Source organism: Diplotaxodon limnothrissa, linkage group LG12 (assembly GCF_057381915.1).
Source record: "Diplotaxodon limnothrissa isolate DT_005_m linkage group LG12, D_limnothrissa_male_GT1.1, whole genome shotgun sequence".
NCBI lineage: Eukaryota > Metazoa > Chordata > Actinopteri > Cichliformes > Cichlidae > Diplotaxodon > Diplotaxodon limnothrissa.
The window spans coordinates 14,220,666-14,243,663 of NC_140607.1; the positions used below are offsets into that span (position 1 = coordinate 14,220,666).

The 22,998-nt window shown below is 41.9% G+C and overlaps 1 protein-coding gene across 2 annotated transcripts; it reads left to right on the top strand.

Annotated features, from left to right (window-relative positions):
- The first annotated feature begins 1,555 nt into the window (after nucleotides 1-1,555).
- Nucleotides 1,556-22,532, top strand: LOC146620971 (rapamycin-insensitive companion of mTOR-like). Of its 2 annotated transcripts, XM_085367158.1 has the most exons (38): nucleotides 1,581-1,639; nucleotides 1,765-1,812; nucleotides 3,237-3,334; nucleotides 6,674-6,738; nucleotides 6,961-7,092; nucleotides 7,265-7,328; nucleotides 7,799-7,925; nucleotides 8,066-8,235; nucleotides 8,605-8,672; nucleotides 8,971-9,038; nucleotides 9,131-9,213; nucleotides 9,590-9,677; nucleotides 11,373-11,463; nucleotides 11,570-11,636; nucleotides 11,774-11,854; nucleotides 11,976-12,076; nucleotides 12,599-12,758; nucleotides 12,991-13,092; nucleotides 13,173-13,219; nucleotides 13,326-13,461; nucleotides 13,572-13,771; nucleotides 13,906-14,032; nucleotides 14,319-14,483; nucleotides 14,612-14,688; nucleotides 14,787-14,865; nucleotides 15,244-15,353; nucleotides 15,443-15,530; nucleotides 15,662-15,754; nucleotides 15,862-15,968; nucleotides 16,124-16,353; nucleotides 16,496-17,585; nucleotides 17,809-17,925; nucleotides 18,535-18,842; nucleotides 18,956-19,162; nucleotides 19,263-19,415; nucleotides 20,621-20,744; nucleotides 20,837-20,975; nucleotides 21,072-22,532. In XM_085367158.1, the coding sequence occupies exons 1-38, from the start codon at nucleotides 1,591-1,593 to the stop codon at nucleotides 21,150-21,152; spliced, it is 5,340 nt and encodes a 1,779-aa protein (XP_085223284.1). In that variant the 5' UTR covers nucleotides 1,581-1,590; the 3' UTR covers nucleotides 21,153-22,532. The 2 variants fall into 2 exon arrangements, with proteins under 2 accessions (XP_085223283.1, XP_085223284.1); XM_085367157.1 differs by lacking the exon at nucleotides 17,809-17,925 and having other exon boundaries at nucleotides 1,556-1,639; nucleotides 18,583-18,842.
- Nucleotides 22,533-22,998: the final 466 nt, after the last annotated feature.

Consider the following 22,998-nt stretch of genomic DNA (forward strand, 5'->3'; position numbering starts at 1 on the left):
TTGACACATTTTAAATCCCTGATTTGCCAATCATGTACACTAGCAGAATGATCTACCTAATACACTCAGTAAGCTCATAGATTATGGGGAAGATTAATATAAAATCTCTCATTACAACCCATGAGGATTTAAAAGAAGAGAAAGAATCACAGAGCCATCGCCTACTGTATAACTTTGTATCTATGATGATTCCAGTTCACTAGCTGATGCGCTCAGAGCAAAAGTAAATTATAAAGTTGCCTATCATATCTCTTTCTCATGTGACTTTACACTTTCTCTATTTTCAGTGACTTAATCAGCTGTTTCTATTTCCTTTAGGCTGTTTGTTAATAAAAATGTATTCATATTAATTTTAAAATAGGAATACATTAATGTTATTGATGTTAATGTAAATATAATAGGCCTGCTATAAGCTACTGCCATACCGTTAACTTTTTTTTCTGATTAGCTCACTAATTATAGATAGATAGATAGATAGATAGATAGATAGATAGATAGATAGATAGATAGATAGATAGATAGATAGATAGATAGATAGATAGATAGATAGGTTATACAATACTTCTGTCCTTTGGATGTTTCAGATTGGGCCATTAAATTGAGTAGAGCTCAGAATGTGTGTGTAGAGTCATTGCTTTTAGAGAGTAAGAGAAAAAGTCACCTTCTTTCATGCATTCAATTGTTAGTTGAAATTAATTTGCAAACAGACAAAATACGCCTGTACTCAGAGAGTGTCTATTTATTTCAAATGGTGAAGCCACATTTCGGTCCACTCCCAGATTGACAAAGTGTTCATTGTTATGTATGGGTGACACCAAGTGTGCAAGACGGTTATTGCAGATATTAAGACCTGAAAAGCTGAACATTGTAGTCATTCATTGTTATTATTATTCTTTTCTCACACCTGTTTTGCCTTTAGTAAAACGGCGGAAAAACTAACTAACAAGAAGTTGTGCTGCAATATGATATTTTACTTTTGATATTACTTACTTTTGATATATACAAAAAATTTATGAATAATAATAACTGCATAATAATAACTTGCACATTAGATCATTAAATTATATTTAAAAACCAGAATAAACTACTTTAAATGTTTATTGACAGATTTTACGTGTGAAAAATAGCGAAGTAATCAGTTATAACTATGAAATGTGAAAGGTCGAGCTGGAGCCACTCATAGACATGAATTATTGAAAGTTTTTTTTTCAATCAAAACCAATGTTAAATGTAGACATAATAATAATAATAATAATAATAATAATAATAATAATAATAATAATAATAGGGAAAAGAAGAGGAAGAATATACTTAAACAATAAAAAATGAATGGATAAGGCAAGTCAAAAATTAACTTTACCTGAAATGATAATATTTGTGATAGAAATTATATGGCGTTGAGATCCCCCTTTGCTAACCCTAACACAGTCGCCAGATCAGAGTTATGCTTTTATCACTGGTAAGATTAGAGGGATATTAAGGAGGATCCAGCTGATCTTAGGTCTGCTGAGGATCTGTTGCGGTCCTTCTGTCGTCTGCTGTCTCGCGATAACCCGCGAAGTTTCCGGTGTTGTGTATGTTCCTGGAAACATGGCGGCCAGCTTCCGCGGCCGTCCTATCCGGAGTCTTCGGATGCGAGGTAAGCACAAAAACCTCGGTTCAGCGGCTGCTGTAAAAGCAGGATATTGCAAAATATGATTTTGTCACGCACGCGATGACCTTGGAGTAATGTCTCGGCGTGTCCGTGGTGTGTGTTTTTGACAGGTCGGAATGACAGCGGGGAGGAGAACGTACCGCTGGATCTGAGCAGAGGTAAGCAGAGGCTTCATCACATCACCCTGAAAGCGATTATTGTTCAAAATGGATGAGGGCGATTTCTGCAAACGCTAGCCCCGCGTGGTGAAAGTCTAGACAGTGTACGCGCTTGACCCGTCACTGCTGTTGTTATTTCGCCATTTTCCCTCACTGTTTGGTCTAAAAACGTCGCTATCGATGTCATAACAACAGGCGGCAACGAGCTAACTTAACTAGCTGAGTTAGCGTTAGCTAGCTGCCCCAGCTAACCAGCCATGAAGACGCTCTGTTATTTTGATCGGCGTGAGTGGGCACGATAGCCTGTTATTTAGCCAAGTAGCCATAAGAGTTGCAGTCATGCATTTGTCATCGCTAACTGGCTGGGGGAATTGAGTCTGAAAGCTGTGCGCCGAGAAGCATTGAGGCAACACACGGTGGTTCTTCCAGAGGAGCACTGATAACACAGCTGCACAACTTGTCAGATTTACTCCTCCAGCATCAACACTGCATAGCAGTTTGTTTACACGGAGCAGCGGTGTCTGAGTCCTGGAGGCCCAGATCCCTGCTAGATTCATTACAATCGTCTCAACTAGAGACATGCTCACCTGAAATATGTGTGACTGACAACATTAAAATCTTCACCACAGGAGAGTCTATACACTTAACCTATCAGCTGCTTCAGTGCGATTTGCACTATTTACATGTTCTTCCTGATAATACCAAAACTGGGGAAAATAAAGTATGTCAGTTCCCAGAGGTTTAAAGTTATGAAATAACAAATGTGCATACTAAGTTCATGTAATCACTGTGGCATCAATTAAAATGTGATGTATTCATAACTTACTGTAAGATTGGCTCGTGATGTTTACAAATGCTTGTTACCAAAGTAACCCTTTGGGCTGGCATTTTTCTCATTTCCACTTTTGAGCGATGGATTAAGTGCAGTGTTTGGAGCAGTGAGACTGATGACTAATACTGATAGCTGTTACTTTTTGACAAGCTGCAGCATAATCAGGCTTATCATCTGCTGCGCTTTGTTGTTGAGGAGAAAGTGATCTGCGCAGCTCATTAAGCTGGTGTTTTCCCAGTTTGTGCGATGTTTACATTTGTCTTGCAGGGCAATATCTGGAAGTCATCCCACGCAAAGCGGGCGTTTAGGCGTCGACCACGCTCAGACGATTCTGTTTTAAAATGCGGTTCCCGTTTGTCAAAATATTTAACGTAGGATAGTTGAAAGGAACTGAAAACAAAAACACTTCCCGCTCAGGTCTGGCTATTTTAGTGTCTAGCCTTTGTTTTGATTGTACACTCTACATTAGTTCCAGCTAAACCAACTTCCTTCCTGCAGGATATCTATTACGGTTCATTGACTGATATTATTATGGCAATATGGCTTAACGCCTCCCTTAGTTACATTGTATTTCCTTTTCATTCTCCTTTAGAACCGTCAGAAAACTTCCGTGAAATCCTTCAAAATGTGGCCAAACCGCACGGAGTCAGTAACATGCGAAAACTGGGCCACCTGAACAACTTCATAAAGGTAACGCTGTCAAGCTCTGATAATTTTTGCCTCATTTAAAGACAGTTTTGCCTCGCTGAAATGTTGTGAGACATGCAGCTTTTTGAGAGGGTTCACTGGGTTCAGATATCTCACAAGATTGATTAGCTGCTCCTCCTCTGTAGTGTCACCACTGACCTCTCCTTGATCTTTTCCTCTTGGGTGTTGATGCCAGCAGGCCTAGTTGTGCCTGTCACTGTGATGCTGACAGTGAATATAACAGGAGCTCGAGGGATAGGAGAGCACTTCAGTCTAATGTGCATCTGGAGCAGCGCTCAGACTTTGAAATCTGAGATTAATAGTGTCTGGTTATTGTTTGTATGGACCCGAGACTTTGATTTGTTAAAAAAAGAAGAAGAAAAGATTACTTTAGTCATATTTTTCTCTTCTTGCTTTTAATGTGGATGATAAAAAAAAGAGTATTTAGGAGGATTTTCAGTTCAGCAAGGCTTAAAACACAAATATCCTAACATGGATTGTAACACATGTGAGCATATGCAGGTTTTAAATTCTTTTGACCATGCAGTATAACTGCTCTGATTCACTTAACAGCAGTAAATGTTACTGATGCAGAGATGAATAATAGCTATAATATCCCCAAAAGTTTAATCTGTTCATCTGGACGTAGTGTTTTCAGTGGGAGAAGCGTTTCGTCACTCATCTAAGTGTCTTCTTCAGTTGATTGTAGAATGACTGCAATAAAAAAAAGAGTATGAAATGTAAGTTTTTTGCTCATTAAAAAAAATCTGTTTTAGTGTTATCGCTCATCCTTCAGGTCAGCCCTGTTGGTCAGGACTAGTGACCTCTCGAGGGTGTTTTTCTCCTGTCAGCCCAAAACATGCTGGAGTACTCTCCTTCCTGTTATTTTGAACAGGAATAACAGGGGTGGAGAAAATGAGTTAATGATTGCGAGATGAGTGTGAGATAGAAAACTAGCACTTTCTTGTGCCTTGAGCACACTGGCTTTGCTGACTGTCACCTCAGGTGGGGAAAAAAAAAAAATCAAAGCCATGTGCACAACTGTCTAATTTACCACAGTTTCACTCTCTCCGTCTGCAACTACGCTGGGGTCGAATTGGTATAAAGTTTGTCATCTGAGTGCAGGTATTTGTCTGCTCTTCACTTTGTTGTGACAGGTCTGTCTGTGTCTGTGTGCAAAGACAGTGATGTGCAGTATTTTAAGGAAGCTAACTAAAAACCAGTATTATCAGAACACTACTGGTTTGTGGTATCTGCAGTTGTCCATGCACATGTTTACAGGAGAGTTTAATCCTGATCATAGCTATATCCTGATTTCCTCTTTCACCACACTGCCTCAGACCACTTCTGACTGCCGGTCATAAGCATATTGTAAACAATTGTTGGTAGCTGTGTGGCAAGTGAGTACTGGCCCTCCTACAACTGTGCAGTTGGCACTGGAGCAGGCTCGAGGCTGAGTGAGAGCATGGGTTTGTGTGCCTGTAATCTGTACACCTAACTCTCTTGTTTACAACTGACTGGAGGGTTATAGCCATGATGTGTGTGTGTCCCATTAGAGCACCATGACTCCGATTCCTTATAAGGGTTCCAGGACAGTGAGGGTTAGCTAATCCCCCACCCCCCCGGAGAGCATCACGTGCACCCTGTCCCCATCTCCTCTCCTCTCCTCTCCTCTCATTTGCCTGTTTGGGCTCTGACATCACAGCTGTTTTAAAACAACCCTGTACTCCTTCTTGCCTCTCATCACCCATTCCACCCTGCTCCGTCTTGCCTCATGCTCTGCTGTGCTTTAGGAAATTTATGCTCAACTTTGAGGAACAGTTTAAACCAAAAGTACTACAGTGGTTCACTTTCATTAGGAGACACATGGCAGAATAGACAACTGTGATGGAGGAGCATTGACTTGTTGTGTGAAGGAGCCTCAGTGTACCTCTAAGAACGATGTTACAGAACATATAAGACCATATTTGGAACATTAAATATGTAAAATATTGATTAGAGTTCACACTCTCACTAATTGTTGTGTGCAGCTCTACAGTTATTAGGGAGATGTAAACACTCCACATAAGATTTGGATAATGATTACATAGAAACATGGGGCTGACACTTTATAGCTGATTTCAGTCATTTGAATACCCTTCTGGCTTATACTTCGCAATTGCTGTGGCTTTGTTCTGGCAATGTTACCTCTTACACAGTGACAGCAGATTCATTCACTTCCCACATAAAGGGCCCACAAGGCCATTTTTCTGCAGTAAAAGGGAGAAGTGATCGATCTATTTTTTTGTTTGTTTTGCTACATTTTTTAAAATTTCTCTGTCTCCCTCTCTCTCTTTGATTTAATAGTTACAAGTACTGCAACTCTTTATTTTATTATTTCACTGTGTTTACCACAGATTTATATTGTCTCTCATCCTCAAAATCATACGTGTAAAGTCATTTTGAATTGTGGGCTACATACATCCTACTTTGAGCCTACGTGATAAATTTGTAAAATTACAGAAAAAGTAGTAGTAGTAGTTCATTGCCCAGACCGTCGTTTTATAACATGTGAATTTTTCATTGTCCTTTTTTCCTATCTAGTATGGAAACATGTTATAGTACATAGTGGAAAAAACAGGAACTTTTTTCATTTAATTGTTTATACGTTACTTAATTACTTAGCTGTATTATCAATAGCAGTGGTGAGGGGTCTTTTATCAGTAGGAAAGCTGTAAAAGTTATGAAAATACAGTTAAAAGGGTCATAAGTCTGTGCGCTTCATCACATTTCCCAAAGCTGTCCAGTGGGCCGCTTTGGAGTCTTTCCCGGGCTCATTCTGGCCTCCTCCTCTGGTCTCTCAGATCAATAAATAAATTTAAGAAAAAGTGTATTTGATGAGTACTCCTTTTATATGCATATTGAGATGTGATTTTTTTTACGACATACTGCACAGCCTTACCTGCCTTTAGGGAATTGCTAAAGGTAGACATTCATGCTGGAAACAGGGTCACACTGACTGCCAGACCTGATAGGATAGAGAAAATAGGAGCACATATCTAGGCTATGAGAGAACAATACAACAGAGTTAGTCCGACTATTGAAGACTCTATTTTATGTCCTTTGTGTTTTGACGTACTATCATACAAGCATGTGCTTAAGCGACAAATAGTGGCAAGTGTTTTGCCTCTATGGGTTTCCTACTTAGAGCCTCTAAATGAGTTGAACACGTTTTTTTCATTCACAGTTATCCATTAAATCAACATGTACCTGACTGGGCTCGATTTACTCTCGTCCTTCACTAAAACCATGCTAATGGAGTCATGGCCATATTGAAACCATTTTTATGTTTCTGTTTTATAGCTGCTGTGCAGCATTGGCCACCGTGAGGAAAATTTTGGGTTTACATATGAAGAAATCATCATTTGGTAAGTAATCTCAGCTACCGATAATAGTGTAAGTGTGTCCTATTTAATGTGCGCTTTTTATTTACTCTGGCTGTTAAGCTGTTCTGGATTTGGAATAATGATGACGTGAATGTGCGATTGAAAAGTACCAGTCAATGAAGTAATGAAGGAAATAGTCATATCTTGTGTCAGGTTGTCCGTGCTCTAGTTTTAGTCACTTTATTGTTTGTTTTTAATCTCTAGTCTGCGACTAGCTCTCCTTAATGAAGCTAAAGAAGTGCGTGCTGCGGGGTTGCGGGCGCTTCGCTACCTCATCAGAGATACCAGCGTACTGCAGAAGGTCCTCAGACTACAGGTGGATTACTTGATAGCCAGGTGAGCTCCTGCTTTGAACCACCCAGTCAGGTGTAACAGTTGTTATCTTACTAAATGTTTGGGTTTTTTTAGTTAAGTTGTTAGGGTGTTTGTAGTACCATGCTTCAGCCAGTCTTCTTCTTCGGCCCAACCATGGTACATGACTGATTGTTATGATTGTGGATTTTTTCAGATGCATTGACATCCAGCAGAGTAATGAGGGTGAGAGGACTCAGGCTCTACGACTTGTCCGAAAGGTAAAAACAAGGCGTGTGTTTTGGTGATCTTTGTTCCTTCTGACCATTTGCAGAGTCGCTCTCATGTCACTCGAGGAATTTGCCCTCACTGCTCACTCCTGTGCCAGCGAAATGCCACCAGAAAGCTCCCGGGGTTAGCAGGAGTGTCAGTGGGGATGGTTTGCATGTGTCTGCAGGCGGGGTTATTTATAGTTTAGTAGTTTACTGTAAATCTTCACACAGCGCTTAGAGTCATAGTGCTGTGGTTTCAGCTTTAATTTCTTGAAGGAACTACCAGTTTTACAAGCACTAAATATGTGACCTTCAGAATAGTCAGATCCTGTTTTGGCATTTCAAAAGTTGATCTTCTTTTTCTGGAGTTCTCCAAAAAGCAGCCATAAAAAAAGCAAAACAGTGAAGTTATTTTTTGCCTCTCTTTGTCGTGACTTGTTTTGATGACTCATGTTCCCGTCCTCTTCCTCCCTCTGTAGATCATCACTGTCAACGCAATGCTCTTCCCCACGTCTATTGCAAACTCTTTAATTGCTGTGGGGACCGACGGCCTGCAGGAGAGAGACCGCATGGTGCGCGCCGCCATCGCCATCGTTTGCGAGCTAGGTAAAGTGCCTGGTGTTTAAAGATGCAGGCCGGTGCGGTTGCTATGCATGGTGCTCTTTGGGTGAACAGAAAAACTTGTGGAGAACTATTGTTGTTTGACATTATTATTAATATTATTATTATCGCCATTGCCTGTGTAGCCCTGAAGAACCCAGAGGTGGTGGCCAAACGGGGAGGCCTCAGCACCATCCTTAAGAGTGTGATAGACTGTCAACTAAGTCGCATCAACGAAGCACTTATCACCACTATCCTCCACTTACTCAACCACCCACGCACCCGCCAGTATGTGCGTGTTGACGTCGAGTTGGAGGTCTGTGCACACACACACACACACACACACACATAGTTTATGAATTGAGAAGAAGCTTCTGTTTAAAAATGAGCCACTGTGCTGGGAGCCATTCCAGTCAGGATTAGCAGAGCTGTAGGTGCCCGTCTCTTTCCCATGGAGCTTACAGTAATCAGTTACAGCATTTCTCCAAAGCCTCATTGTCTGTAAACACTTGGGACAGTAGCAGCTCATCACTGCAGGCACACAGATGTTATATAACATGTGCAGCAGGTTAATTATTACTGCAAGATTTTTCCTGACAGTAGTAAATAGAGATGTAATTTGAAGCTCGCTTTACTGTTGTTTTGTATGCATCAATTTTCTCTGTTTTTGTTCTCTGTTCTCCAGCAAATCCTCGCGCCTTTCACTGATTTTCACTACCGTCACAACGCAGACACGGCTGAGGGGCAACTCAAGTGAGTGTGTGTGTGTGTGTTTAGGTGGTATGAAGAGCCTGTGGTTGAACTGTGCATAGAGAGAGAGAGCGAGAGAGAGGAGGGTTTGTGTAGTGTTTTTGTTAGGCGACCCTTGTTGTCAGGGTGGCTTGACTCTGCAGCGGCTTGCCAGAGGATGTGAAGTCAGATTTTTATAAAAGATCTTTTATGTTTTGTTTGTGTTGTGTAGTCTGAACAACCACCGGCTGAAAGATCATAACGATGTTGTGTGCACAGAACATGATGTCCACTCTTTAACGTGTGTTTTTCTTGTTCACAGGGAAGACAGAGAAGCCCGTTTTTTGTCCAGCCGAATGGCTATAGTGGCTGCTTTCCGCTCCTGGTCCGGTAAGGGCTTTAATATTATTCTTACTGTACATACTTGTTAGGAATACCCACTGTTAAATATCTCCTATTCTCTCTCTCTTTTTTTGTCTCAGGAATTATCAACCTATGCAAGGCTGGAAATTCTGGAATCCAGTCTTTAATTGGCTTACTTTGCATACCAAATATGGAAGTTAGGGTGAGTAAAAAAATGTTTGGCCCTTAAGGAAGTTTGATATTCAAAAACACAGATTTTTCTGATTCTTGCCTGTGAAGATTCCAATCAAGCGATTGTTTTTATTGTGCAGCGGTTAGATGGAGTTGCGTTAGAAATTAAAAATCAACCAAAATTTCCTGTATGAAACAGCCTTTTTACTAATGTTAAGTCTGCTTGGCTTCAGAGGCTTAAAGCACAGAGTGTTTTTGCCATGCTATCTTATCAAACCATTGGGTTCTCTCAAGCTTGCAAATCACTGTTTTACACAGCATTAACATTAGTTCTAACTGTTCTTTTCCGCTACTTAACAATGCCGCTTTTGCCATATCTATATAATTATTTTTAACCAATTTTGCAGAAAGGCTTGTTGGAAGTGTTATATGAGATATTCAGGCTTCCTGTGCCCATTGTAACGCAAGACTTCACTGAAGCCCTTCTAAGTGTTGGTAAGTAAAAAATATCTAATTTTCAAATAATTTAATCCCCATATAAAAACAAGCAGTGGAACTGTTATATTAAGTATTTGATGTAAATAGCACATTTCACTAAAGTTAAGAGGGGAAGCATGAGATTGGAACAGTTATGTAATATAAGAAGGAAAAAAAACACCTGGTTGAAGATCTGACTGCTTGTTAGGTTAATAAGTAACACGACGGGGTGTGAAAAGACATTCCCAGAAAGGTTGAGTTGTTCATGAGTAAAGATGAGAGGGGCTCAGCACTTTTACTCGGTTTGCCCACTGAGTGTGAACATTTTTTCTTTAAACAGTTAACACTAAATGTGTAATTTGGAAAAAGAAAAGCAGAAAACAATGCGACTTAGTCATCTATCGCACAAAATATCATTAAAGATTTGGAGAAAATGGGAAACGAGACAGCGTCAGAAAACCAACACTAAATGACCGTGGTCTTCGGGCCCTTGTGTGACACTGCATCAAAAACAGGTTTTTGTTGGGTTTAGAGCATCGGTCCTCAACCTTTTTTGCGCCACGGACCGGTTTAATGTCAGACAATATTTTCACGGACCGGCCTTTAAGGTGTCGCGGATAAATACAACAAAATAAAATGATACGACCAAGACAAAAGCTGTGGTGTTTTGTAAATATAATAATAATAAACGCAAATTCACTGTGTTATTGTGCAACTTTATTAGCTGCGTCCTCCTGAAATGCGCCAACAACAATGAAAGTAACATCCTCCTCTCTGCCCCTTAATGCTCTCTGGTCACTATGGTAACACGCAAATATTTCTTTCAAAATAAGAAACAGAACTACAACACGGAAACAGAGTTAACGATAAAAACCCTGAAAACCATACATTTCACACCCGAACCTCAACTCTTGTGGCCTGGTGCCAGATGACTCACGGACCGGGACCTGTTCGTGTCCCAGGGGATGGGGACTTCTAGTTTAGGAACACTTCTGAATATTTTTATCTGTGGACACAGTTCATAGTTGGATCCACAGATACAAATTAGACCATCCAAAAATCCAGCTGTCCTTCCTGAGCCAACCAGAGCTCATTTAGGAGGGAGAAAGCTGCCCAGTGGTCTCATCTGCTTCATTCTGTAGTGTAAAGAGGGGCCATCTTGTTTATTACCAGGATCTGCTGGGGTTTGGAGATTAATTAGTGCACATTACATGGATAACTGGGCAAATCTGTGAAGGCCCAAATAATGCTTAATGATACACAAGGTAGAAATTTTTGGAGCAACATGATCATAAAGTCCATTTGAAGGAAAACGCTTTCATTTAGCAGGACAGCACCGAAGCACAGTCTGCATGTCTACATAATAAAATGCATTTAGTGACCCACTGACTACATTTGGTGTGTTTTGAACTAAAAAAAAGTTAGCTTAAATTCTAAATCACCAGGAAACTACGACACGTTTGTGCTTTTGTTCTCTGACATAGTGTGAAAAATGTTCCAGCTCCACTTTTTTGAAATGTGTTAATGCAATCAATTTCAAAAATTAGCATTTTGTCCTGCTTAAGATTAAAAAAAAATCTTTGTTTCAGCATTTCATATGTTATCTCAGTACAGCCTTTGGTTAAATGTAGAACAAAATTTCTTTTAGACCCCTAGTAGGTCCATGTTTTACACACACTGACAGACTGGTCTGTTTGCTCTGTTCTCCTTCAGACCCCGCCAGGTTCCAGGACACCTGGAGACTGTCTGACGGGTTTGTTGCTGCCGAGGCCAAAGTTATCCTACCCCATCGGGCCCGCTCTAGGTGACAAACGAAAGCACAGGATAGAAATGAAATATATTGACAGAACTGTTGTCACTTCAGTGTGTAAACAAGCCATAAAATGATTTTTATCTGCTCCCTTTATTAGGCCTGACCTAATGGACAACTACCTGGCATTTGTTCTTTCTGCCTTCATTTCCAGCGGGCTTTTAGAGGTGAGCTGACACAGTAAAAGCACAATAGGTTTAATTTACTCAGGCTAGGAGTGTGTGTTTCACAGTATTGTATTAACAGCTTTTGGGTGGCTTTTATATTGATGTCCTTCCTTGTGCCTTTATTTTTGATACTGTAGGGCCTTGTTGAAGTTGTGACCAGTAGCGATGACCAGCTTGCTGTCAGGGCCACCATCCTTCTGGGAGACCTTTTACACATGGTAATAAAAAAAAAGTATAATTTTGTGCATTTCTAAAAGTTTCTAAGCTATATCTTTGTTTCTTTGACTCCTTTGGCTTCTTTTGCTATACTCACCAAGGTTTTATTTCTCTCTTGATCAGGCAAATACCATCCTTCCTCATTCCCATAGTCACCACTTGCACTGCCTTCCCACTCTCATCAACATGGCAGCCTCCTTTGACATCCCCCAAGAGAAACGACTGTGAGTACAAACTGCCACACACGCAATCACTCTTGTTTTTTTTATTGTAACAAAATAATTTCCTCTAATCTTTAGTCATCATTCTTTGCAGTGTTCTCTCATAAAGATGTTCTTATCAGTAGTGCTGATTTCAGGGCTATAGACTGGTCATTGACTCGCTGGTAACAATCAGTCGCTAATAAAGCGTGTCCACGACCGGTTGACGAGTGGTTGCTGGAGGTTGAAAAGTGGGTGCTGCACAATAAGCTTCCTTGGATTTACATTGGTTGCAAGCAGATTGCCGTGGTCACCTGTAGTTCATGTGGAAGAAAAGGGATCTGTTCGCCTTCAACGTTCAAAGTTGTGCATTTTCAGTGATAACGTTGGCATCTTCCATGTCACACCAACTCGATCATTTTGAAAATTTCATCCAGCCACTACTCGCCAACTGGTCGCCGACTAACTTGTAGGATTTACTTGAATACGTACTAGTTGTTAAACCACTTTTAAAACATCCTCCATCTTTGTCTCTATGCGCTCTAGGCGAGCAAGTGCAGCCGTCAACAATCTGAAACGTTTCCATGAGAAGAAGAAGAAAGGTTTGAAACCGCACAGTCTTTATCTGGACCACATCATTCGCAAGTCTGTGTCGTCACATAACCGCAGAGATTCACGTGTCCACAAAGACATCTATGTCATTAAGGTAAAGATCAACATCTTTTACGTATTTTCCATCTTACGGTTGGTCTTGGCTTTGGCTTCTGTGTGTTTGTTGCAAAGTATGTGGTGTGTTTAGTGTAGCTAGAAAGAGGGAGGCTGTTATTTGCTGCAAACCTGATTTGAACAATTTAAGCCAAAAGTTTAAACATTTAAATAAAAAAAAGTAGTTTTACTTTCATATTTACAGCTTCTGTTTTTTCTGCTTCTGTGCTCAGGACACAGAAGAAGCACTGATGATGAATCTGCGAGACAGTCAGATTCTCAACCACAAGCAGAATTTGGAGTGGAATTGGTTGCTTATTGCCACCATCCTCAAGGTCAGGCTGTTCTCATGTACCACCACAGACTCGATGTTTTGTTTTTACATGTGTAAAAGGGTATTTTTTTGTCTTCTCAGTGGCCAAATGTAAACCTCAGGAACAACAAAGATGAACAGATGCACAAGTAAGCCTTTTTTATTTAACCACAGCTCATTACAAGAAACTGAATTTGTTCAGCGTGTTTTTCTCACATCCTGTTTTACATTTCTATTTGTTTTTGTCTGATGCAGGTTTGTTCGGAGGCTGCTGTACTTTTATAAGCCCAGTAGTAAGTTGTACGCAGGGCTTGCGTTGGATCACCTAAAGGCCAGACAACTCACTGTGGTTGGCTGTCAGTTTGTTGAGTTCCTCATGGATTCCGATGAGGTTAGAGAGGTTTACACTGATGCTCGTACTCTAATTTATTTCTTCTTTTTGGTCATTTACGAACCCACCTTTGTTTTTGACGCTTTATTTTTTCCCCCGCCATCAACCAGGATGGCCAGGGTTACCTGGAGGACCTGGTGAAGGACATGGTATCGTGGCTCTCCTCGTCCTCTGGAATGAAGCCCGAGCGCTGTCTGCAGAGTAATGGCCTGCTCACTACACTCAGCCAACACTACTTCCTCTTCCTGGGGACGCTCTCGGCACACCCACAGGGAGTCAAACTACTAGAGAAATGTGGCCTGTTTCAGTGGTGAGTGAGCAGAAAAGTCTTTAATCTATTTTGAGCTTTTCCAGGCCTGCAGAGTGAAATTGTGTCAGAGCTGTTTGATTAAAAACATCCTGCAAGGTGACATTTGCACTTTTTTTTCTCCCCTCTATTTTCAGCCTGCTGAATCTGTGCTCTGTAAAGAACCAGGATGCTGTGCTGAAACTCGCTGTATCCACACTGGACTACAGCAGAGATGGTCTGGCCAGAGTGATCCTCTCCAAGATCCTCACTGCTTCTACTGATGTAAGCAAGCTGTTAAAACACTAATATTGTAATTAGTAGTAATGGGGAAGTTTTTTTTTTTTTTTCATGCACAGTGGTCAGCAACCTCTTTTCACACTGCCACATTTGCAGGCATAAAATAAACTGAATCATCTATTGCCAAACTTGCCCTTTTTTCTTTTTCTAAACACACCCGATCACCTCATTTTCCTCCACCCACCACACCTTCTGAGAAGTCGTAGGCCTCTTGGCAATTAAATGTTCGCACTACCCCTGATCACACAATACTTCTTGTCTCGCTGTGCAGACGTGCAGGCTGTATGCTACCAAGCACCTCCGCGTGCTGCTGCGTGCAGGCGTGGAGTTCTTCAGTAGCTGGGGCATGGAGCTGCTGGTCACACAGCTTCACGACCACAACAAGGCTGTGTCCATGGAGGCCCTGGACATACTGGATGAGGCGTGTGAAGACAAGGTGAGTGATGATGCCGCTTAGATTGTTCTCAGCAAAGCAATTAAATAATAAAATAGCAAAAGCAGATAAGATTAAGCCCATCGTGTTATCTGACAGTTTCGTTTCGTGCCCATTCTGCTGCTTTACAGGCCAACCTTCACGCTCTAATCCAGCTGAAACCAGCTGTGTCCCACCTGGGAGACAAAGGCCTCTTACTGCTCCTCAGGTAGGTGTTTACCACTACAACATTACAAAAACAGTGTGTCACTCTGAAATAGTCCTTCTTGAACACACTCTACATCTTTTTTTCCCCTGCATTTTTAGGTTCCTGTCCATTCCTAAAGGTTTCTCCTACCTCAATGAGAGGGGCTATGTCAGCAAACAGCTGGATAAATGGCAAAAGGTATTATTCAAATATCAGCAGACAGCTTAATGAAATCTCATTTAAAATATTCTGAAATCATGTGGCTATAACAAGGACACATACAAATGAGTTTCCTCCCCTCACCCCAACCGGTCACGGCAGATTGCTGCCCGTCTCTGAGCCTGGTTCTGCTGGAAGTTTCTTTCTGTTAAATGGGAGTTTTTCCTTCCCACTGTCACCAAAGCGCTTGCTCATAGTGGGTCATATGATTGTTGGGTTTTTTCTGTTTTCTTTGTATTGTAGGGTCTTAACCTTGCAGTATAAAGCACCTTTGAGGCAACTGTTGTTGTGATTTGGCATTCTATAAATAAAATTGAATTGAATTGAATTGAATATTAAGTAGACTGTGCATTGCAGGAGTATAATCTTAAGTATGTGGACCAGATAGAGGAGCAGCTCAATGAAGCACTAACAACTTACCGCAAACCTGTCGATGGAGACAACTACGTCAGACGCAGCAACCAAAGGTAAGAAGGGTGAAATTTGGGGCCATTCGATGAGCTGTAGCAGTGAATGGGTTTTTGACTGTGCCTGATTTCTTTGGCCATGTCTCCAGGTTACAAAGACCAAACGTCTATCTCCCTGTGCACTTGTATGGTCAGCTGGTTCACGATAAGACAGGCTGTCATTTATTAGAGGCTCAGGTAAGGTCTCTCTCTTCTCTTCTCTTCTCTTTTTTTTTTTTTTTTTTTTTTTTAAACTAAAAATGATCATTCAGCTGTTCTGTAGGACTAAAGTGCCATTTGTCTTTTATTTTTGCCCCATCTGTTTCCAGAGTGTAGTGCCTGACCTTAGCTACACGATTCGCTCCCCGATGCTGGACACCTGGGAGGGCATCAAACAGCTCAAAGCTGCTCTCTGGGCACTAGTCAGTAACGCAGATTAATCCGTGTCACATAAGTTAATCTTTAATGATAATACAAAGACATGGGCTTGATTGTGGTTGTTTTTCGTTTTGTTTTTTTGTTTTTTCAGGGCAACATTGGCTCTTCAAACTGGGGTCTGAATCTCCTGCAGGAGGAGAACGTCATTCCTGATATCCTTGCATTGGCTCAGCACTGTGAGGTGCTGTCAGTGCGAGGGTGAGCTTTTCTTTCTTTGTCTTTTATTCAGTTACATTTAAAAGCGTTACTATGGAACATGTAACGTCAGACTGTTTTTTTTTTTGTGTGTGTTTTTTTTTTTTAAATTTCATAGAGCAGTATTTTGTATTTTGACTATCACTTGGTGTCCACAGGACATGTGTGTATGTGCTGGGTGTGATCACCAAGACCAAGCAGGGCTGTGAGGTACTAAAACAGTTCGGTTGGGATGCAGTCAGACACAGTCGCAGGACGCTGTGGCCCGTCACTCCAGACGAAGTGGACACGCAGCTGACCTCTGAACTTTCTTCAGTACCGAGCACGCTCAGTCTAAACTCGGAGTCCACCAGCTCCCGCCACAACAGCGAGAGCGAGTCTCAACCAAGTACGTAGCACATTGCCTTTGCTTTGTCACCATGTTCTCCAAAACGATTGAAATTTATGTTTTGTTTCTTTAACAGATCTCTATAATAATCAGTAATTATTGCTAGAAGTTGGACGTTTTTAATTAATTTCATTTCTCTTAGACATGTACATCCTGGATGATGACAAGTGTGATGTTCTGGACCAGTCGGATGAGACTTCTTTATACTTACACTCCAAACCAGTCAAAGACCGTAGCCCCTTTACAATACTGGCCTCTACTCGCTTCGTTCGCACTCGCTTCCTGAACTCCCTGTCTCTCCCCAGCAAGAAACTGCGCTCCACCAGTGACCCCAAGACACCATCGGGCTCCCGAACCCCCACTGAGCTCAAGACTGGGAGTATGAGGCGGAACAGGACAGTGACAGAGCCCTCTGTCTACAGCCCAAACCAGGGGGACTTTACCCCTATCTTTAATGGCCGAGGAATGCCAAAGAGTCCAACGGTCAGTCTGGAGACATCATTTGTTGGGACAAGAGGGGGCTCAGAGGAGCACTTGGTGGATGGCAGGCTGTCGAAGGGAGGAGGCTCAGGCCTCGGACTTAGTACTCTCGGAGGCCAGGGGGCTGCAGAGCAACATAGCCGGGAGAGAGAGCAGAGCAGCCGGGAGCGTCTAGCAGGAGATGGCGGCTCTTCTAGCGGAGGCAATGTAGGAGGGGGTGGCGGAGGTACTCAGTTTAAAAGCCGCAGTCAGAGCTTTAACACGGACACCACAACGAGCGGCATCAGCTCCATGAGCTCCAGTCCCTCTCGGGAAACCGTTGGTAACCCGGAGCATCCGGAGGCCGAACCGGATTCCTCTGACTGCGTGAGCCTCAACACAGTAGTGTCTGCCAAGACTGTCAAAACACTCTCATCCCTCACCCCCCAGTCACAGACTAACCACATGTCCACATCCAAGTCCTCCACTGTCTCTCTGGTACCTCCCGGCTCCTCCCACACCCTCCCCCGCCGGGCTCAGTCTCTCAAGTCCCCCTCAGTGACCACCATAAAAAGCCTGGCTGATTGTAGCTTCATGTACACCAGCCCGAGAGACGCGCTGGGCTACGCTACGCTGAAGAGGCTTCAGCAGCAGAGGATACACCCATCTTTGTCTCACAGTGAAGCGCTGGCTTCACCTGCCAAAGATGTGTTGTTCACAGACACCATCACTATGAAGAGCGGCAGTCTCGATTCCAGACTAACTCCCCGCAGGTAAGTCGGCTCCACTGCAGGGTTTGCTTCATGGAAACGGAACATCTTAACCCATCTCTATTATTCTGTTGTCTTTTTGAGCGTATTTAATTTAGGTTTGGTGCCACGTGAAGATGTTAGCCGTCAGCCTAAAGAATGTTTAAAAACATGCCTGAACCTGAGTTTTCGCTTTTAGTTTTTTTGTACCTTTGGAATGACATATTTTTTTTGGGGGGGGGTGAAGGGTGTCTTTTTGTGCACCTTCTGCTGTGTCTGTCAGGATATCAGATAGGAGGGTTACCTGTCCAGAACCCAGCGCCGTAAGTTCGTACCGCAGGCTGTCCAGAACACTCGTACCGCGGTGGGTGGACCTAGCTTGTGTCCTCCTTTAGAGATGTAGCTTCTAGCACCAGTCCAGACAGATCAATATGTTGTTGCTGCTTTAGTAGAGTACTAACTGCTCTTTGCCTACAGTTGATCCATCAGTGCTTTCCTGTTGTGCAAGTAAGTCCCACGTAGACTGGTGAATTTCTAGTGGCCCCCCTGTGACCCCAACTTAAAAATATAAATGGCAAACAGGTAGAGATTAGTGCAATTTGATGTTTTACAATGTGTCTAGTATAAATGCATCACAGTGATAAGTCATGCATAGAAAAAATGTGGTGGGTAAGGTAAGTTAGTGCAAAAAGCAGGACCAGAAAATAAGGAAATGTGAAAGAGTGTGAAAAAAGAGCTAAACCTCTGATACAAAGGTGTAACAGATGAGTTCATAACTCTTAACCTGTACATTACCCACTGATTGCACTAGAAAAATAATTCATTTATAACTTTAAACCTCAGACAATGGAGACAAAATGTCTTTTGCTGCCGCTGCTCTGATGGCGTTCTGCAGCAAAAAAAAGTTTCCCCTCTCTGTTCTTTTACCAAACATTTTTTCCCATTTATTCCCCATGTTCCTTTTCTTTCCCAGCCTCTCCCCCCGGATCCTCTCACGCACCTCTCCTCTTGCCCTCCCTAGGTTTCTGAAAGCTCTGAGTTTTGCCTCTTTGGATAAAGAAGAGCTACTCAGTCCAATCAACCAAAGCACCCTGCACCGCTGCTCTTCAGTACGCTCCATGGTCTCCAGCGTCACCTTCGGATGTAACGACGACTACATTGGCCTTGCACTGCCGATGGACATCCATGACATGTTCCACATCAGAGACTCTGCCTACTTTCAGCAGAGGATCAGCCCGCCATCGGAAGAGCGGAAACGTTTTCTTTTCGGTGACGGCGATGGTAACGTCCACTTTGCACATAATTAAATAAACTATTGAAAGCTTATGAAAGAAAGAAACAAAGCTGCACAAAGACAAGAGACTGATTTCTGTTGGTGCTTATCACCTCTATAGGTGATCGTCCTGCCCTCCCAGTGCTGAAGCAGCAGTTTAGTATCTCAGAGCTGATTGTGCACCGAGGAGACACCCCAAACCACATGGTGGGCTCAGAGGAGACGGGCCTGCAGGTTCACACTGAAGAAAACTGCCTCTACTGCGTGGGAGCGATCGTCCTTGGATACCCCACCCAACCACTGATCAATAGCACACACTCTCGTACAGGTAAGCTGACACGCGCACACATTCAGTCATTTGAACGGATGCGGATTGAACCTAACAGATACTTCAAGGAATGCTTTTTTCTTCCCATCTTTTCTCGCAGATTTTGTCGACTTTCCATCATGGGGAGGCCAGAGCGGCCACCGCCTGGAGGTGATGCCACAGTCAAAATTTTCTGGGGTGTCAGGCTGCAGTGATGCTGCTGTGTCACAAGGTTCAGTCTCTGGCACACCTACACCTGGTGACATTGTCATTGGTAAGCTCACAAATAACCACAATATGCTAAATTAAAAAGTGCTGCTTTGTTCCAGTTGAAAGTCGTACTGTCTCCTTCTCCATCAACTCATTTGTTGGACCTTTTTTCTCTTTCCACCTGTTTCCTCTCTCTTTCTCTAGACCATCAAAGCAAATTAGAATGACAAAGGAAGTCTTTATTTAACTAGGAAAGTCTGTTTAGTTTAATCTTTTTTTTGTTGATGAGTGTCCTAAAATGACCAGTGGCAGGACAAGTGAGTCAAACTTTGTGCCCTGTGGAATATTCAGTCCTTAATGTTTGATTAAAGTTCAGTTCTGTGGAATAAGCAAATGCAAAAGCCCACACACACATTGATACTTCAGCATAAAATTGCAGCATTAATAAGAAATAAAAGTTAAACCCAAACTCCCAGACATTGACAATGAAGTAATTTCTTGAAGGTTTAGTTTTGAATTTTCATTCAATGTTTCTTATTCCAAGAAATGATGTAACAGAATAAGTATTTAAGATGAAGTCTTAGGGAGTTTATTAGTTTTACAAATGACTTGAGATCACTGCATGGTTGGTTCCAACATAATAAGAATCACATTTGAACGAATTAACGAGTCAAACAAATCTCATCATCCACACTGCTCTGCATCAGTTTTCAGCTCTCCTGCTGAGGCCCAAGAGCCGCCCCACTCAGCTGCTCTGCTCTGCATTTATGGATTAGTTCTCCACACTCTGGATTCTCCCCCCAGTTCAGCTGCGCTTCCCACACTGCCCCGCACAGCCAGCAACCAGTCCAGTTCCCCATTTGTGTCCAATAACACACTCCACCCAGCTCTGCCACGTCTCCAACAACCCACTCAGCCCTGCAATAATTAATCACGTTTTATTGAACTTTATCAATCAATCACATGCCGCTAGCTCTGGATCAGTTTATAGCAGTTTTTATATCAAACTATGTATAAACAATAAATGTTGCTAGGAAACCTGGCATGCTGCAGGCTGATTTGACTGTTTTTCTTCTCATCCCACACACTTCAGAATTCACTGTATGATGAATAAACCCAATTTTAGAGACAGTAATAAATTATGAGGAGATGGGGTTATATTTTAATTGAGTTACTTTATTTATAAAGTGCCATTGGGTGATAATGAGTCCCTTGGTTTTGTGAACGTAAATAAGAGTGTATGTATAAATATTCGCTTGCTTCCCTCAGGTGGCAAGGCGATATCCGAGGACGGCCCCGCCTCTCGAGTCTTACTGAGGAAGGAGGTGCTCCGCCTCATCATCAACCTCAGCTCCTCCGTAGGAACCAAAGGCCACGAAACAGGACTACTGACGTAAGGCTCCTTTTCCCCCTTTTGTGCATATACTCTGGATGCATTTTAAAGTTGTTTTTCCAAGGTCTCTAAAATATTTCATCTCTCTTCAGGATAAAAGAGAAGTTTTCATATGCGTTTGATGACATTTGCCTGTACTCTGAGGTTTCTCATCTCTTATCCCACTGTGCATTTCGCCTGACCTCAAGACGTTTCATACAAGAACTTTTCCAGGATGTGCAATTTATGCCAGTAAGATCAATTGAAACTTGATTTGAAGTTTTTTAAAACGGACTGTGTCCTTGAGCTTACATGTTTAATCACTGTTCTTCTTTTGGTTCTCCCCAGATGTTTGAGGAAGCAGAAGCAATCCTGACAAAGCAACCAAAACCTGTTGAAGAGGACGCTGACCCTCCTGAAGAATCCTGATCATCCCATTTCTCCCCCATCCCTCCTGCTTTCCCTGCACAGCTGCAGACCCGGCTTCTTATCACCCTGAAAGGAAGACAAAACTGAAATAATATGAGTTAAGGCTCTGAAGATGGGGTGGGGCATTTCAATGTGTTTCTGGTGGATTTTAACAGCACCACAGCCAAGGAAAAAGAGGAGATGGTCATCAGTCACCTTACATACGAGCTGGAAACAAAGGACGTCAGCATCTATAAACAAATGTAATCCGACACGCCTAATGCTGTCTCAGACTTTTTTTTTCTTTTTCTAAATAAAAACACGGGAAAAAGGGGGAGCAGTTTAACCAAATACTGTTTTCAAATGGACTGGCGATGTCGAGCAACACTCAATAATACATCAACATAATGCTCAGCGACAAGCTAAATCATTAGGACAAAGACTCGAGCTGTGTTTAAAAAACAAAAACAAACAAAAAACTATCATTTTTTTCCCTCCTCTTTCCAGAGGTGGTCTTGTTTTTTGTTTTTTTTTTCTGTAATGAAATAAGTCATGTCGTCGTGTCTGCCCAGTGGTTCCTCAGACCTTGCGTTCTTTTCTTTGACAAAACACTACAGAGGGATCCTGCTGATTTTAAAACGTACCTGGAGCCTTCATATCCCACCCCAACTCGTGATCTGTTCTAGCCGGATATGTGCTTTTGCTTCTCTTGCCTCTCTACTTCTTACAACCTGTAGCCTCTTGTCAGCACAGGTAGCCAATTGCTTTTCTAGTTCTTGTATCTCAGACAATCAAACATCACTAGTATTCTATTTTCTAAAGCATTATATCTACCACCCTCACGCAGTACATGAGAAGAATAGCACGTAATTTAATGCTAGTTTATGCCATCCTTTACCTGCTAAGGACTTCTCGTGGTTTTTTTCTTCCACTGCATTTTTAGCGAGCTTCTCTGGAAGTGGGTCGATCCTTGGAAAGACGCTCGGAAGATTCATTGTAGATTCAGTCCCAATCTCTGCTCACACGTGTTTCCAAACTCTGCGTAAACCCAGCGGCTGCCCATCTCTATACCTTCTTACCTTTGTGCTTCACCTCCACTGCATGTCCAACAAGCATGGCGAAGTTGTAATGTCACCTGAACGTGTTTCTTGCTTGTAAAACCTTTTTAAAAATAGGTTGCCATTACTTGCTGCCATTACGTTGTAGGACTATAATGACCCCTGGATTTGCCTCCACCATGCAGTTTCACAGGGGGGAACGCGAGCGATGACTAAAGGATTTATAAAAGGTTTTCCAGGGAAACAGGGGAGCTCGGTTTCCATTGGCTTATAATTATTTTTATTTTTTTATTTAATTTTTAATTTTTTTTTTTTTTGCTCTACTGCTGCTACACAAATGGACTCATAGAGAGATGATTCATAGATCAGCTGAGTGATGTCAGATCCGATCTATTTATTATATGTCTGTACCATAGAGTGAGCTCAACCAGAGAAGAAAAAAGTTATTTATATTTTTTCCTCAAGACTGTATTATAATTTAAACGTTTCCTTTTTTTTTTCTCCTTTTTTTTTTTTTTTGCCTGAATCGTGGTTTCCCTTGTATAATGTGTACAGTATGTTTTGGGGGCATTGGTGACCTAAAGAAACATACAATCCTATCAAAGGGATGCATTGTTAATAAAACAAAATTTGAAATACCCAAAGATAGTTGATATTATTTAAAAATCCAACTTATTTCATTATTTACTGTGTTAATCTCTTATAAGTCGGCTAATATTGTTACAGTTACAGTTTTGGGGGTTTTTTTGTTTTTGAAGAAACATTTAAATTAGGTAAAACAAAATCCTCAAAAATTAGGCTGGGCACAT